This window comes from Manis pentadactyla, chromosome 1, assembly GCF_030020395.1.
Source record: "Manis pentadactyla isolate mManPen7 chromosome 1, mManPen7.hap1, whole genome shotgun sequence".
NCBI lineage: Eukaryota > Metazoa > Chordata > Mammalia > Pholidota > Manidae > Manis > Manis pentadactyla.
Genome location: NC_080019.1, coordinates 1,954,740 through 1,970,352, shown reverse-complemented (window position 1 = coordinate 1,970,352; position 15,613 = coordinate 1,954,740). Strand labels below are relative to the sequence as shown.

The window sequence follows — 15,613 nt, the reverse complement described above, 5'->3', positions numbered from 1 at the left end:
GGGCAGGATCGGCACAGTGACGGGCACGCAAAGAAAGCTGCCTGTTAAGGTCGCCCATCTCCTGGACAGGCTCCTCAGAGCTCCAGGCACAAGCGCGCCTACTCTGCTCCCTACAGCTCCGAGGGGCTGGACGTGGGCCCTTCTTCCTCCGCAGGACGCTGTAGGGAAGGGAGGGTCTCAGAAAGGCTCTGCCCCAAGACCCAGAAGCAAACCTATTGTGTTTCCCGGGGCCTGTGACCTACAGGTACACAGGCACACTTAGGATCGACCCCAGCTAAGGACTCTCACCCGGTTCAGAACCTCACTCCGGGGACACTGCTACATCCTTTCCACACCAGAGAAAGCACTGCATTTGCCAATGCGCGTTCTCCACGTGGGAGGCGCATTTTGGTGGGTCTGGGACTCATTTGCAAGCCTAACCAGACCGACACTAACTCACACCTGGCCCTGAATCTTCACATTGTTTGCATGTAACATGAAATCGTACGGACAGTTCATTGTGGATTCTCAAGAACAATGGCATAGTTATGTTTTAATTAACAGGTCACACAAGGATAACTTCAACCTGAAATATAAGAAACCTGGGTAAACAATTCTAATGCAATTGATTTACTCAAGGTTTTACGTTGATCCTAAAATACTTAGGTTCTGAGGAGCGTTAGACTCCCCAGAGAGCCTGTCTTCAGGTCCACAGGCAGGTCTACCGGACGCCGCCATGAGGGCTGCCCTGGTGAGAGCACCATGGCCACAGGAGGCTCGTTCCCGCGTCTCCACTGGGGTGTGGACTCGTGCTGTGTGGCCTGGCCATCAGGAGCACAGCCTCTCCAGTTCGAGCTCATCTTCTGGCTCTGTCTCCACACCGGTGGCCTTGAGATGGTGCCTCTGTTTCCTATAATGCGGGACTGGTGTCGGGGCCATGGAGTGGGCGAGGCGGCACATGCCGCCCGGTTCGGACGGGGCTCGGCCGCGGCGGGGCAGTCGCAGCAGTGGGCGGCCTCAGTAGTGGGTGAGCTGGGGGGTCTCCTCGGGGGCACTGCAGCCCTAGCTGAACTCTCTCCTCTTCCCCCCTGACAGGAAAGTGGCAGATGCACGACAGCGGCCTCCTGAACATCACCACGGTGTCTTTCTCGGACCGAGGCAAATACACATGTGTGGCGTGGAACGCCTACGGCGCCGTGAACAACTCGGTGACCCTGAGGGTGGTCTTCACCTCCGGGGACATGGGCGTCTACTACATGGTTATCTGCCTGGCGGCCTTCGCCATCGTCATGGCGCTCAATATCACCCGCCTGTGCATGATGAGCAGCCACCTGAAGAAGACCGAGAAGGCCATCAACGAGTTCTTCCGGACCGAGGGCGCTGAGAAGCTGCAAAAGGCGTTCGAGATCGCCAAGCGGATCCCCATCATCACCTCCGCCAAGACCCTCGAGCTGGCCAAGGTCACCCAGTTCAAGACCATGGAGTTCGCCCGCTACATCGAGGAGCTGGCCCGCAGCGTGCCGCTGCCCCCGCTCATCATGAACTGCAGGACCATCATGGAGGAGATCATGGAGGCGGTGGGGCTGGAGGAGCAGGGCCAGAACTTCGTGCGGCACACCCCCGAGGGCCAGGAGGCTGCGGGCGGGGACGAGGTGTACACCATCCCCAGCTCCCTGCAGAGGAGCGACTCACCCGCCGCCGGCTCGGACACCTCGTCGCTGCACGAGCAGCCCCAGCAGATCGCCATCAAGGTGTCTGTGCACCCACAGGCCCCCCGAGGCCCCGGGGCCGAGCTGGAGGGCGTGCGGTTTGAGGTCAGAGACGGAGAGGAGACGGAGCCCTCAGCTGGCTCCCCAGAAACTGCAGAGCCTTCCACAGAGGTCACATCCACAGAGCTGACCCCCGAAGAGCCCACGCCGGTTGGGGCTTTAGACAGAGTCATGCCGCCCACTCAGCTGGAAGCTCCCGAGCCGGCCGTGGTGCCCGACAGAAACCCCTGCATCATCTATGAGAGCCATGTCTAATGCCAACTCCAAAAAGCTATGCATATCGAGAAAATCAGGGGCTGCCGCTTGTAGTGCGGATGGAGTGCGCACTCGCCACTAACGCCTTACCAGGGGACTCATCCCTCGGGCAGGAGCGATGCCATCTGGAAGGGGACACACCTGCCTGCACTTTATGGGACTCAATTTCCCTGTAGAAAAGATTGCAAGCAACACCAGCCGCAGGGCCGATGATAAGGCACGGAGTGTCTGTCCGTGTGCCGTGAGCTGCAGAGGCCGTTCTCTGCCACACCCTTGGTGGGGGACGCCCTTCAGGCAGAGCACCAGCTGAGCTGCTCTGCGCCACGGGCCCCGTCCGGTGCACACGGCACTGCTTTCCTTTAACAAGTACAGGTCTGCTAACAGCAAATGCGCGTACATGGGTGTGTTGCACTTTCTCAGTTTTATTCTTCCGCTGCCCCTCTCTAATGGAGTAGTTGTTAAATTAGTACTAAGCGCTCATCTCGGTTGAGGCCCCTTTGCCACTTTGTCCGTATTTTCCCCAAGAACATGTACCTCACAGGCTTTTTGGTGTCAGTCACCAGCACAGGGCTGAGACCTCCAAGTCACTTGTTATGTCCAAAGCAGTCATTAGGCTTTTTGTGTGTGTGTGGTGTTTGTTTTTTGTCATTTTCCAGGCTTATTTTCATACATTGCCTTTTTTGTTTCCAATGAAGCTGCTGTCATGAAACTGAGAACAGCTTTGCCCAGGAATAGCACTTTAATAGCCCAATGAAATATGTTTACCCATCTGATTCTGAAAGCTTCTGGTGAGCTTAGCTGAGGTGTGGAGGGAAGTTGGAAAGGGTGGATGTTCCCTTACTATCCATGAAAACTTTCTACATTGGAGTAGCATTGTCCTGTAAAGACTGGTTCTTTACCTAGGAAATGTATTGCTTCCAAAGTCAGGCATTCGATGAATCACTGTAGGGTTAGGATACTGGCTTCCCCGAAGGGCTTGCATGGACCATGTGCCATTGGGTAGATCAGCCACTTGATTTGGAGCAGCAAATAGATGTGTGAAGTTGTGTCACTAGTCTGCCTGTAAAGGCACAGCTGCCTTGTCCCTGCAGGGAGAGTGAGAGGCGAGAGTCACGGCATAGGCAGCTGCGCCGTCAAATTCCACGCTGTGTTGCTGGCTTATCTCTTAGTCTCACAAGAGAGCAGTTACGTGTGAGGCAGAATGACTTCAGAGGAAGAGGACAAACTTGCCATCCAAGGCGCACCCCTTCCCTGACTGCGCCAGTGACCAGCTGTTCAGTGTTGGGCAGGTCTCGGTCTGCCTCCTCCACCCGCTCAGCAGGCCAGGGAAGCCTGAGCGCCATTCAGAAGGTCGCACTCTCACACAGAACCAAACCAATATTGCCATCCTTGCACTTTCTCACAATTACTTTAAAGGTCTCCACTTGCATCTCTGTGTTTGCCTAATATTTCTTATGCTGCTTTACCTCTGCACATAAAGAGGATCAGTTTGAATAATCATAGCATCACTAGGACCACTTACAGCTGAGCTTTAATTGTGGTGAGAGTGAGTGGTGCCATCTCACCGTCACTCAGGAGCAGGGGAGACGTTGACCTTGACGACATACAAGGGTCACGGCCACAGCAGGGGGACTGCGTCCTCAGGGTGGCAGCCACCCGGACCTCGCTCTGTCACTATCTGGGCAAGTGACCTTGGCAGCTCCTTCCCCCTCCCCCGGGAGCTGGTCTTGCCTGGTCGCTAGTCCCTTCTAGCTCAGACATGGTTTTATGGGAAGTCTGTACGCCCCATTGTGAGAGCCAAGCAACACTGGGAGCGAAACGGGAATGTGAGTCTGGGTGCTTTGGCTGTTCGGGCTCACGGCAGGTGGACCCGAGCCCGTGGCCGGGGCAGCGGGTCTGGGTGGCCCTGACGGGTTTCCTCCCTCGCAGGTGACTATGTGGATGGCAATCTGACAAGACCCCCCTGGCCCTGAGTGAATTACCAGCATCTAGTTGGATGTGTCTTGGGTGGCTGTATAAAGAAACTTTTAATAGAGAACAATCAAGAGAAGCCACGACTCCCGTCTGGGTCTCTGGACTAGGGTTTTATGTTGCAGGTGCTGAACACTCTTGTCTGCAGCTCTCAGAATATAAATCTGTCCCCTTGTCATAGAGGTGAACAGATTCTTACCACGCATCAAACCTCAAAGCAGCAGCAGCAGAGGCTTTAGCTCACGTAATGATACTGTGTAAACGTTTCCCCGCTGCATGCAGTTCTCGTTCTACCCAGACCTGTGTGCAGATTTCCACATGGAAATTACAGGAGAGGCATCCATTCTGTTCAGGCATTGAATAGGGATAAAAAGTGTAAATGGGCAGATTTTTTTAAGAAGCAAGAAATACACAATGAAGAATGTTTCCAGATTGGTTTAGCCTCTTTAGACTGGGGAGATTATATAAAGTTTCAAAACTTTTTCCCCTCTTGAAGGCATCCAAAAGCTCTTGATTGAATAATAACTGGCCTAAAAGGAGGCTGGCTTACAATGGAGACTTCCCTTCCAGACATTCTACACACTTCCTGTCTGTCCTACAGCTTCTTTATGAAATGAAAAAGGCTCTCCTGCTAGACTGTGAACTGCAGAAGACCTCGTGACTTTCAGCTAATTTTTCAGATAACTGTTCAGAGTCATAGGAATTCATAGGAGTGTGGCTGGATGTGTGCGTGCACGCGTACACACACACGTCCGACTCATCTGCGTAGTTTTAGAAGCTTCCCACTAAATCCCAAGCCATGTCTTCTGTGTAGTCATTCTCAAAATCACTTTCTGGTTTCAGAGTCATCTGGTCATAGCTCTAGTAATTTTTTTTCTTGAAATTCTGAAAGTGATTCAGATATGTGTGCATATTTAATTCACTTAGATCTGTAAACTTGGATGGTATTTATTCTAAATGGAAAAAAAATTTTATACTGAAAAATCTATGTAATTTATAATGGTTTTGTTTTATATATTATATTTTCATATCTTTAGGGCACATCTATTCTCATCTTTTTGTATATCATACTTGGCGAAAAGAAGCACTGATACTTGACTAACATCTCTAGGAACAAAATGTGCTCATAAGGTATAGAAATGGCTCTGAAATGACCGGAACGTGCTCACCCGCCCAGGTGCTACTTGCCAAGTCACCACATCCAGAGTGATCCGTCCCACGTGCTCACGGGCATCCCTTTGCTCAGAGCTGAGGCTGAGAAAAGGCCTGACATCCCACACAAGGGATTCCAGGATCCCCTTCCCTTGTCTTTATCATTGTTTGTTTCATTCTTGATGGTAGAAGTCTGTGTTGTTTAAACGTCCCTTGGAAGGACAACCATCAGATAAGAAAGCAGCTGGACACAAGACCAAACTGAACTATGGCTGTGTAAATTAGTCAGTGGACTGATAACATGTTTTAAATCTAATGCTTGGATTGTTATTTATTGGTGATGTAGGATCTGCCTAGCTCTCTATGCACCAGGAAGCTGGAAGGCACAAAGAATATTTGCATGTCTTGAGCAAAAACCCTCCAAATGTAGCGGCCAACACCAACCAGCTTTATCTTAGAAACCACCCATCCTGGCCACTGAGGGGCCGTGGTAGGAAGGCAGTCAGACACCTTTTATCCACAGATTGAAGTAATGTATCCATGTTTGAATGCTTAACGGTGGCCCCTGTGGTTCCATAGGATTTCCCCTCGGTGTTTCATGATCTTTCGGATAATTTATTTTATGCTCAGCACAGTTCAACTCCTCTCCTGTACCCATCCTCACATGCCGTTTTGGCAGTCCTGTAAGATTATAATCCTTGTTCTATTCTTGCCTTTTAAACTAAGTTATTGGTACTCTTTAAATGCCTACCAAACCTCACTGCATATTCACGTACATGTTTAGAGCACCTGGTGTCTTCAAGCCATTCATCACTTTTGCATTCACCCACTCATGCAAAAATCCTTCAGTAGAAAACAAAGTTCAATTTCCTAATGACATTTTTAGGATTTCTACAGTGACTTAACAAGTTTGAATTAAGCAAATGAGTGGTGGGGGAAAAATTTTAAACAGACTTGCTCTTGCTTATTATGTTTTCCAAAGGACAAACTGTGTGTTAGGAAAATACCCTGCAGGGGTGATAATGACCTTTGAGATTTTTCAGAGACGTCATTTTTAAGGGGGCTAATACATAGAATACCACAATCAAAATTGAAGCTCTTAGAGACTGTAAAAATAGAAAGCAGATAGTTCTAAGAATATTCTGGCATAGATTATTTTTATTGACCCAGGATTAAAAGCCTTTAAATCTGTCTCTCAGATACCATAGAGCTGCTTACGGTGAGAAAGGACCAAGAAAGATGCTTGCTCTTAGGCTCGGTTTGCTGTATGTATTTCTCGTTCTGGGTGTTCCTTTGTTAAAATCAGAAAATAAGATGAAAAAATTTATCTGGATGGAAATGTCAAGCTGGTGATTTTGTGAACTATAAAACGTTCACTTTTTAAAAATGATTTAAAGATATAAACAAATCACTAATATTTAAGTTGATGTTACTGTAGCAAAAGAATAATTGTTGTCCATCTTGTATTTTGATGCTTTAATAAAGGGTTTGCGCAGGTGTTCGCGCAGGTGTGCGGAATGTATACTGTGTCCCTCCTGGAGGGCATGTCGTTGCGACCTGATTTATTCTTTCCACTGGTTTGAAATCTGTAGTCAGTTCTTATTCCTACCTTTTGCATCTGTGGCTTATCTTAGGGAAAAAGGAAAAAATGAGATACGTTTTATGTGAAACTACCACAAGCTTTTCCAAATTCAGACACCTTAACTCCACCCTGACAAACTTTATAGCAATTTATGTTTATCTATATCAAAAAATAATTTTTAATTTGTAACATCAAGCCTACTGTAAAGAATCCAAAAGACCAGGAAATGCATACCCAGAACATTCCAGGAGAGAAAGCCTGGTAGTGGTTCGCCCACACATCACTGTTTTGTATTTTCCACTCAAAACTCAGGATTATGCACAAAATCTACACACCGTAGTCTACAATGTTCACTTTTACTCTGAACTACCTAAGTTTTGCTCTATTCTCTCTGACATACTGTATTTCAATCACACAAAATCATTTATAGTCATTTACCAACAGTGGGATGTAACATTTCCTGTCATTTTTTTGTATCAAGAGTATTTGGATAAAGCCGGGTAAGGCCTTACGTCTCCTGTCTGTAACAACGACACCGTCTTCCTCCCTGTTGCACCAGCAGTGCTGATAGATGACCCAGAGAACACAAAACACTTTCCCCAAACCCAAAGCAGGCTCTTCAGCCACTGGACTGTGAGCTCAGTGTGGCAGGGGTCACACCCATGTCACCAACTGTGATTCCTCCGGAAACAGGGATTACTGGTTTTAGGAAATGTTAATTAAATGAAAACAATTACGTCTTCTAGCTGATTAGGATTTCTTGGAATTGGATGAAATGTCTTCATTCATAGGCCCAGTGAGGGGCGACAAGTACATTTGAAAGAATCTCTTTGGACCTAACACTACATGCCCAGACTCCCCTATTCTCAGGACTGTGTTTCTGCATAGATTTCTTTTTTCCCAAATCAAATAGAGCTTTACATTTCTTCCCACTGTCTCCTCTTTCACACTTTAATATTTTAAAGGACTGCTTAAAAGTCTCGTGTCCACTTCAGCGCTGTCCTGGTGAGACACTCTCCTACAATTAGAAATCCGCAGTGAATTCAAGAGCAGTTGCGCCCTTGAGAGCCCGTGGGTGTCCTGGCGGCCGGTGCTTCCCGCAAGCACTGCACAGTCGGGACACGCATCCCCTTTCCGCAGAGCAGACACCGGGGGGGTGGGGGGGCCGCCAGCGGCCAATGACCGCTGTCCAGGATGGCCTGGATTTCTGGGGTTCCTTTGCCTCCGAAGAAACAAAACGAAATGCCAGGGGGAGGCGGGCGGGGGAACCCAGGGGCTGCCCCGGGGCCGGGTGGTTCCAGCCAAAGCCGCCAGCTGCCCGTGAGCTTCAGTGCCCCCTCCTTTCCTGAGCGATCTGGACTCCTCTTGCCTGACTGGCTCCCGGGGCCCCAGGCGGCGCTCAGGTCCCGTGCAGGGGCAGCACGTGGGACCCCTGAAGTGAGGGGCTCATTTCCAGGTGGAGAAGGCGGGGGCCGTACACACACCAGGCGCGGCCAAGCGCGTGTGGCCCCCAAGCCCCGGGCCTGCGGCCGGTGCCCGCGTGCGTGTTGCCCGTACAGCGGGGCTGCGGGGGGCGAGGGGCTCCTGCGGGTGGAGGCTGCCCCGCCCGGGGGGTCCGGCTTGCAGCCCCGCGCCTCCCCGCCCCCCGCCCTGGCCCTGCTCTGGGTCACCCCGGGCCCCCGCCGGGTCGGGACTCCTCTGCAGCCTCCTCTGGCTGCGCCCCCTCGCCCCCCGTGGTCCCCGGGGCAGCAGGCGGGCTGGTCTCCGGACTCGGGGCTCTGGGCCTGCACTGCTTCCCTCCGGGGTGACCCGCTTACACGCCGCCTGCCCCGCGCCCCGTCACGCCCGCCGCCCGCCTCCCCACTGCCGGCCCAGGGCGGGCGAGGAGTCGGGGGCGCCCCGACGGCGCCGTGGGCCGGGGCGGAGAGCCCAAGGGCTGGTCTCTGGTGGCAGAACCGCATCGCAACACGACACACACTGGCCCACGATGGACGGATGGCGCAGCGGGCACATCTGCACGCCCCTCACGCCCTCCCCGACGCTGCCCGACGGAAACGTGCCCGGCCCGTCCTTGGCCCAGCACCACCGCCCACCCTGAGGCTCGGCGAGTTCCAGAGGCAGTTGGGGGGGGGTGGCATTCGGAGCTCCGTCCACACGCACTGCTGCCGGGGTCCATCCGCAGCCCCGTCAGGCCCCCCGCAGGGCCTAGGGCCCCACTCCCCGCGACACGGCCCTGGGAGGGGTCTGGGGCCTGCGCTCTCACCGACCCGCGTCCGGCAGCGTGGCCCGGGGCCGTTCTTACCTGATGCCAGGGGGCCCACACTGCAGACCCGCCTTTCCGGTACCTGCAGAGCCTCGAGAGGCCGGCCCTTCGGGGTCATTCACCTGTGGGGCGGCCGTCCTTTTGGGCTCCCTTTGTAAGTCACTTCTGGCTACTTGCTGTATTTCTCTGCTCTCCCCTTGACCTCTTTATCAACACCCGATAAAGGAACCGTTGTTTTAATTTTATGAGAATATTGCACAAATAAAATCTTTGATTTTGCCAATTACCAAGTGTCTACTTTGTACTCTGTCCTAAAACCGACAGACTCAGAACAAATCCCACTGTGTATTTAGTCACATTGTCTTCTTACCCCATAAGCCATAACCTCGTGGAAATGAATAGGGCGTATTTACTGCAGTTTTCCTGATGTACTAACCTGCGGGTCTGCTGCTCTCTTACACTTGTAAATTGAAGCTAAATGAGAGGAGGAAATGAAGGGCGAGGGATGCAGAGAGTAACCCTAGACGTTTCCCAGGACGTCCCCACGCCCGGGTGTCGGCTGCCTTAGCGTTCAGCTGACCAGAGACCCCGAGGCCCAGTGGGATCTCCCTGGTGTGAACCGGACCCACGTAATTGCGCTGCTCGTCATGACACCTGAGCTGCGAGCGAGCCGCAGTCCGCAGCCCTTGGTGACTAGACAGGCCTGCCCAGGGAAGAAACAGGCATTTGTTTCTACAAAAGTATCTGCCAGCCTTCATATCGATGCATCGGACTCATGACTCATTGAAAAATGGTGTTTCTCAGAAAAGCAAAACAACCTTTCTTGTGTAAAGCTCAAATAACCTGCAAAGGAAAGATCAAAAAGTACTTAATTTGGAGAATAATCCTGAAGTATGTATGTTACTCCAGCTCTCTTTCAGCTTAAGAGTATCTCCAAATGGGAAGATTATTTCCTGTTTTGTAGTCAATATGATCTGAATTCATTAAGGAATTCTCCTTCATGTGGTCAGTTGCTGACCAGCAGAACCAAACCACTGCCATTTCTTTCAAAATTTTATTACATTTGAATTAATCAGATGATGATAAACCTCAGACACCCAGAGCAGGATTCAGAAAGAGTCACTCTAGAAATTCAACTTACAGTCAAGGAAATGCTAAGCTCCAAGAAGAACACAGAAATGAACAAGACCTGGTTCCCATCCTCAAGAACTTCCCCTTTTAAGAACATGCGTAAGCTATGTAGGAAATAGCTCCAATAGATGCTTAAAAAGTAATAAATGCCTTCATCGGTGGATGGACTCCTAGTCAAATTCAAGGGAGAAATAGCATAAAACGTTGGAGACATCAGGAGAACTTGTGAAGAAAAAGACCATTGCGACCATCGGTGATGGGGAGTTAGGATTTGAACAGGTAAAGATAAGAGTCGATGTGGGGTGAGGGGTCAAGGCAACAGAGGGCAACCAAGGACCTTCTCTAGGGCCAGAACACCGACTGTAGCGCGCAGGGGCCAGAGGGAGTCTGGCAGCTCAGACGCAGCCGGCATTTCAGACCCGCGACGCCGGCGTGCAGGGTGCGGGCTTGATCCGGGGCAGCAGGGACTCATGGTGGGAAAGAGAGTGAGTGACGGAGCTCAGCCTCGGAAAGATGGAGGCACAGAAAGCGGGAGGCTCTGCACGGCAGTTCAGGAGGCTTTTGATGAGTGTCTGAACTAGGTTAGCGGCGCGAGAACAGAGCAAACGGAAGGAATGTAAGAGATTTCTGAGACGGCATCACTGGGGCTTGGCAACAGGTTGTTTCTGCAGAAAGCAAGTAGGAGGGGCCAGAGATACACCGCAGACTGCGAGTTGGACGACTAAGAACTGTGCTGCCATCAGCAGAGTAGGGGGAGATCTAAAGAAAACAGAGCATTTGGAAAGATTATAGTTATTAACACTGTGATCTTTAACAGTCCTTTTTAGCTGCGTAGGATTGATGCAGCTAAACACATATTTGGCAGAAAGGTTTTCTCTCAGTATATTTGGAATTATTAAATATCTCCTCGTCCTTGGACTCCCTCACAGAGCAAGACTTTAAGAGCCTGCCATGACATAAGAATATTCAGTAGCATTTTGTATACAGAAAATAAAAGACAAATAACTGAATTTTCTAGCATTTAAAAATAGAATCAATAGGCCATCTTCTGTTGGAAATAGAGACACATCATATTTGATAACTTACTTATCTGACTTAATTACTAGAAAGTCATATTATTGTTCAAAATTCCCCAAACCAGCACAGAGTGGGGATTATAAAGACGTAACGGGCGCAGAACTGGACGTGAGGTGCCCTGGTTAGGATGCTGTGCGCTGCCAGGTCGAGGATGCAACTCAGAATGACTTAAGCAACATTAGGATTCTTTTCCTCACGTAAGAAGAGCTCTGGAGGCGGAGGGTGCCTCGGCTCGGTCGACCCCTGGCATCTGAGCCCCAGGTCGTCTCCAGCCTGCAGCTGGCCATCTCTCTGTGGCCCGTCCCCTGGGCTCGCTCGTGGTCTCGGACGCCACGGCCACGGCAGAGCTGTGGGTTCCCGCTTGCCATTTGGAAATAGAAAATGCCAAAGGGCTATTCCTCCTTATCCTTGTTTGTTTGTCCTGTTTTAAGGACAGGAACTCTTTCCCCACGGTATGCTGACAGCCTTTCTCTCGCACCTCGTTTCCCGGGACTGAGCCACGGGCCTGTTGCTCAATTGGTCGCTGGCCTGGGTCAGTCATATCGGGTCCCCTGACCCCAGGGCCACTCTGCCCTGAAATCCACGGCTGTTAACAGGGGCTAAGAGGGCTGAGCAAAATCAGGGTTCTACTAGAAAGGAGAACAGTGGGGATGAGAGGGAGCTGGGGTTGACCCGGGCATCTGCTCTGATCCCAGTGGGGGGTGGGGGGCAGGAGGGGGCCAGGGAGGTGGGCGAGAGAATGAGCAGCTTGAGAGTGGATTCAGAGGGCAGATTTTGTTCTAACATTTTACATCCATAAATTCAGAAATTGAGAACAAGCTGCCCTTATTCTCTGTCCCACTTTCAGAGGACTTTCGTAGCCATAGAAACTAGGACTGATCGGAATGAAGTTCTTGGCCTCTCCAGCCACGGTCACCACTTGGGAGGGAGTCCGTCCCCAGAGAGCTGGGGCTGCCTTTTGGGGGAATGTGAGCGCGAACCCCTCGCGCTGCCAGACCGACAGGGGCTGCAAATGAGCTGCCCTCCGTGAACAGGCTGAGGGAAGAGCTTCGGGGTCTGAAGGGTCCAAACGTCCTCTTGAGAGATGAGGAGGCAGCCATGGGAACAGTGAACAAATCCTCTCCGAGAAGTGGAATCGTTGATTCCTATTGTGAATGACTAATAATCACCAATTTCAGTCACGAGTGGCTAATGACCATTGCGATGTGGCTGCGAATCGGAACACAAGTGCTGCGGCCTTTAGGACTCTGGCGCGTCTCCCACAAGGCACAAGGTCCCATTTACATCCACCTCATGCAAGCAGCCCCTCAGATCAGCCTGTCTCGGGTCTGCTTAGACGCGTCCATCTCAGAGTCATGGAGGTATATTTATCCATGGATCCGATTCTCATTTCCATTTGTCGTGCCTCTGAGGCTTTGCTCACCTGACCAAGGCCAGCTGATGCACACCTCAGGTGTGGGCAAGGTAACTACTGCACCCACAGCTGAGCTCCTGGTACCTCGCGTCCATGCACACAGCACTATGAGCATGTCGGTGTGACGGGCGTGTGCGTGCGCTGACCCGGGCCGATGAGAAAGTCGTGACACATTCTGGCCAAAGTGTCTGGGTCCAAGTGACTGGACACCTGTCCCAGCCGGCAAGGTGACAGAACACACTGTAGCTGCTCCATCGGGCACAGCTCAGACCTGGCCCTGTGAGGGGACAGCTGAGTATCTGGGAGGGGCTCTAATGTCAGGCCTGGGATCATCTGGAGGCTTCTTCACTCACAGGTCGGGAGCTCAGCTAGTGTGACTCAACAGCCACGGACCCACTGAGCATTTCTCTCTCTCTGTGGTCCTGTGGGACCCTCTCCTGATGGGCTCTTCACAAAACCGTGGCACATGCTGGCTCAGGGCTCCGCAAGCAAACGTCCCAGCCTTCCGTGTCACGTCGAGCCACTTCTGCCACGTTCTACTTTTCAGAGCAGCCACAACAAGCCTGCGGGACTCAAGGGGAAGGGGCACAGACTCCACCCCTCTGTGGCAAGGAGGATGTCAGACTCTGCAGCCGTGTTATAAAATCTCTCCGGGTGTCTATTAAACTATGTGCCATGAGGTTGTTCTGGGCTTTGCAGTCTCTACAGCCTGCGTATTCTGCCATTCTCAGAAATTCCCTAAAGAACTCTTTAGTTAAATTTTCCAGAATTTGCCTTAGCTCCTGGCCTCCAACAACACTGGTTGATGCAAAGCAATCTTACCTGAAGGCTTATCCCCCAGATATTCCGTGAAATGTGACGTGTGCGAATGACCCTAGGCTTGGATCACAGCTGACCTCCTCGGCCCTGGGGATCACGGCTGACCTCCTCGGCCCTGGAAGGCGGGCCCTCACCTCAGGGCTGGCTGCACGCAGTCTCCCGACGGCCGAGCTCACCCCACCACGTTCCCTCCTTTATGACCAGCCCGCGTCCAGTCCCTCGTCTCCCCTTGTGTCTTTGTCTACAATCTCATCCCTTTCAGGTACATCCTCCAGCTTGCTCCCAGAAAGGTCTGCCCATCGAGCTACTCTGACCCTGTTGCCCTCCCCCTGAAGCCCTCCTTGCCTGGCCTCCAAGGCCCATGCGGACCTGCCGCCAGCCCGTCTCCCGCCCTCCCGTGCTGCTTCCCTCCCCAGGCTCATCGGTCTCGCCAGGGGGCCTCTCTCCCTCACACCTGCCATCCCACGTCTCCAGTGCAGGAACGACGCACAGCCCGGATCCCAGCGGCTTCCCCCTCCTGCGTGTCTCTGCTCAGGGGAATACCTTTGCTCCCCTTTCTCTTTACCTCCCATGCCGACCTCCCCCTTCAAATCCCGGCTACTGCTGCTCATCCCAGACCGCCTCTCTGGGCGTCTCCCCTCTTTCCTAGTCTGAGTTGGGGCCCCCCTGTTCTGAGTATCTCCGGAGCTGTAGTTAGCATATTGCATCTGTCTGCTGACCTCTCTGCCCTTCGTGGCTGTGAACCTGTGATGATGAGAGACGGACCTTGAGCAACTAGGCTTCCTCCATTTCAGCATTCATATCAGCTCACGGCAAGTAAATTTTGGATAAACAAGTGAAAGAAACAGGCAGTGGGTTTGGTATTCGATTGGATTTGTGCTCATTTACCCCAGACTCCTTTATGATCACATGGACACAGAACACAGTGGAACCACCGAAACCCGTCAGCCTATAAGGTCTTAATGGGGAGAAACAGGATTTAACAACAGTGGCAGAGGGTGTTCAGTAGATGATGCTTCTTCCCATACGGTGACCCCTCTGGACGCCTGGGGGTTTTGAAGCATTGCACTGTCTTTCTCTGAGTCCTTCCCCCATTTCAATGAGATACAACTGATATAAATAGCTCATTGGTTTAAGGTGTACAACATAACGATTGGCTATATGAAATTGATTACCACAATAAGCTTGTCAACACCCATCCCTTCATATAGTTAAAAAATTTTTTCTTGTGATGAAAGCTTTCAAGATCTCCTTTCCTCATAACTTTCAAATACATAACAAAGTACTGGTAACCAGTCACCACGCTGCTCCTCACGTCCCCAAGGCTTATTTGTCTGGTAACTAGAAGTTTGTACATTGCATCCGTCTTACCCCGTTTCCCCACCCTCTACCCTCCCCCGCACCTCTGGAAACCCCACTCCGTTCTTGGATTCTGTCAGTTTGGCTTTTTAGGTTCCATATGTAAGCGAAATCACACAGTGTTCGTCTTCCTCTGTGTGACTTACCTCACTTGCCATAACGTCCACAAGCCCATCTGTGTTGTCCCGAGGAGCAGGAATTCCTTCTTCACTATGGATGAATAATACCCCATTTCTCACATTTCCAAATCCATTCATCCACCAGTGGACACTTAGGCTGCTTCTAGGTCTTGGCCATTGTAAGTAATGCTGCAGTGAACGTGGGCTGCCTGTATCTCTTCGAGATAGTGATTTAGTTTCCTTCAAATACTCAGAAGTAGATTTGGTGGATCATATGCTCATTGTATTTTTAATTTTTGAGGCACCTCCATACTATTTTCCACAGTGGCTGCACCAACTTACACTCCCACCAACAGTGGCCAAGGGCTCCCTCGCCTCCATGTCCTCACCCACACTTGTTACCTCTCGCCTTATCTGATGACGGCCATTCTGACAGGTGTGAGGTGCTGGCTCGCTGTGGGTTGATGGGCGTTTCCCTGATGCTTAGTGATGTGGAGCATCTTTTCATGTGCCTGTTGGCCACCTGGATGTCTTTTTTGGAAAAATGTATTTGGCTCCTCCAACTATTTTTGAATCAGATTGTTTGTTTTTTTCTGTTGAGTTGTATGAGTTCTTTTTATATATTTTGGGTATTAACCCCTTATCAAAGATAAGGTTGGCAAATACATTCTCCCATCTTCTGGGCTGCCTTCCCACTGTGTCGGCGGTGTCCCTGCTGGGCAG

General features: G+C 51.3%; 1 protein-coding gene and 1 long non-coding RNA gene across 3 annotated transcripts in view; one reads left to right on the top strand and one right to left on the bottom strand.

The window, feature by feature from the left end:
• MFAP3L (microfibril associated protein 3 like) overlaps positions 1-6,626 on the top strand; it is a 29,739-nt gene extending 23,113 nt beyond the window's left edge. For both annotated transcript variants that reach the window (XM_036890943.2, XM_036890944.2), the window contains exon 3: positions 1,075-6,626. In XM_036890943.2, coding sequence (XP_036746838.2) covers positions 1,075-2,003 — 929 coding nt within the window. In that variant the 3' untranslated portion in view covers positions 2,004-6,626. The remainder of the gene's footprint in view (positions 1-1,074) is intronic.
• The window catches only part of LOC130683784 (uncharacterized), an 89,468-nt gene that overhangs the window by 10,147 nt on the left and 63,708 nt on the right, over positions 1-15,613 (bottom strand). The gene's annotated exons all lie outside the window — the stretch shown is intronic.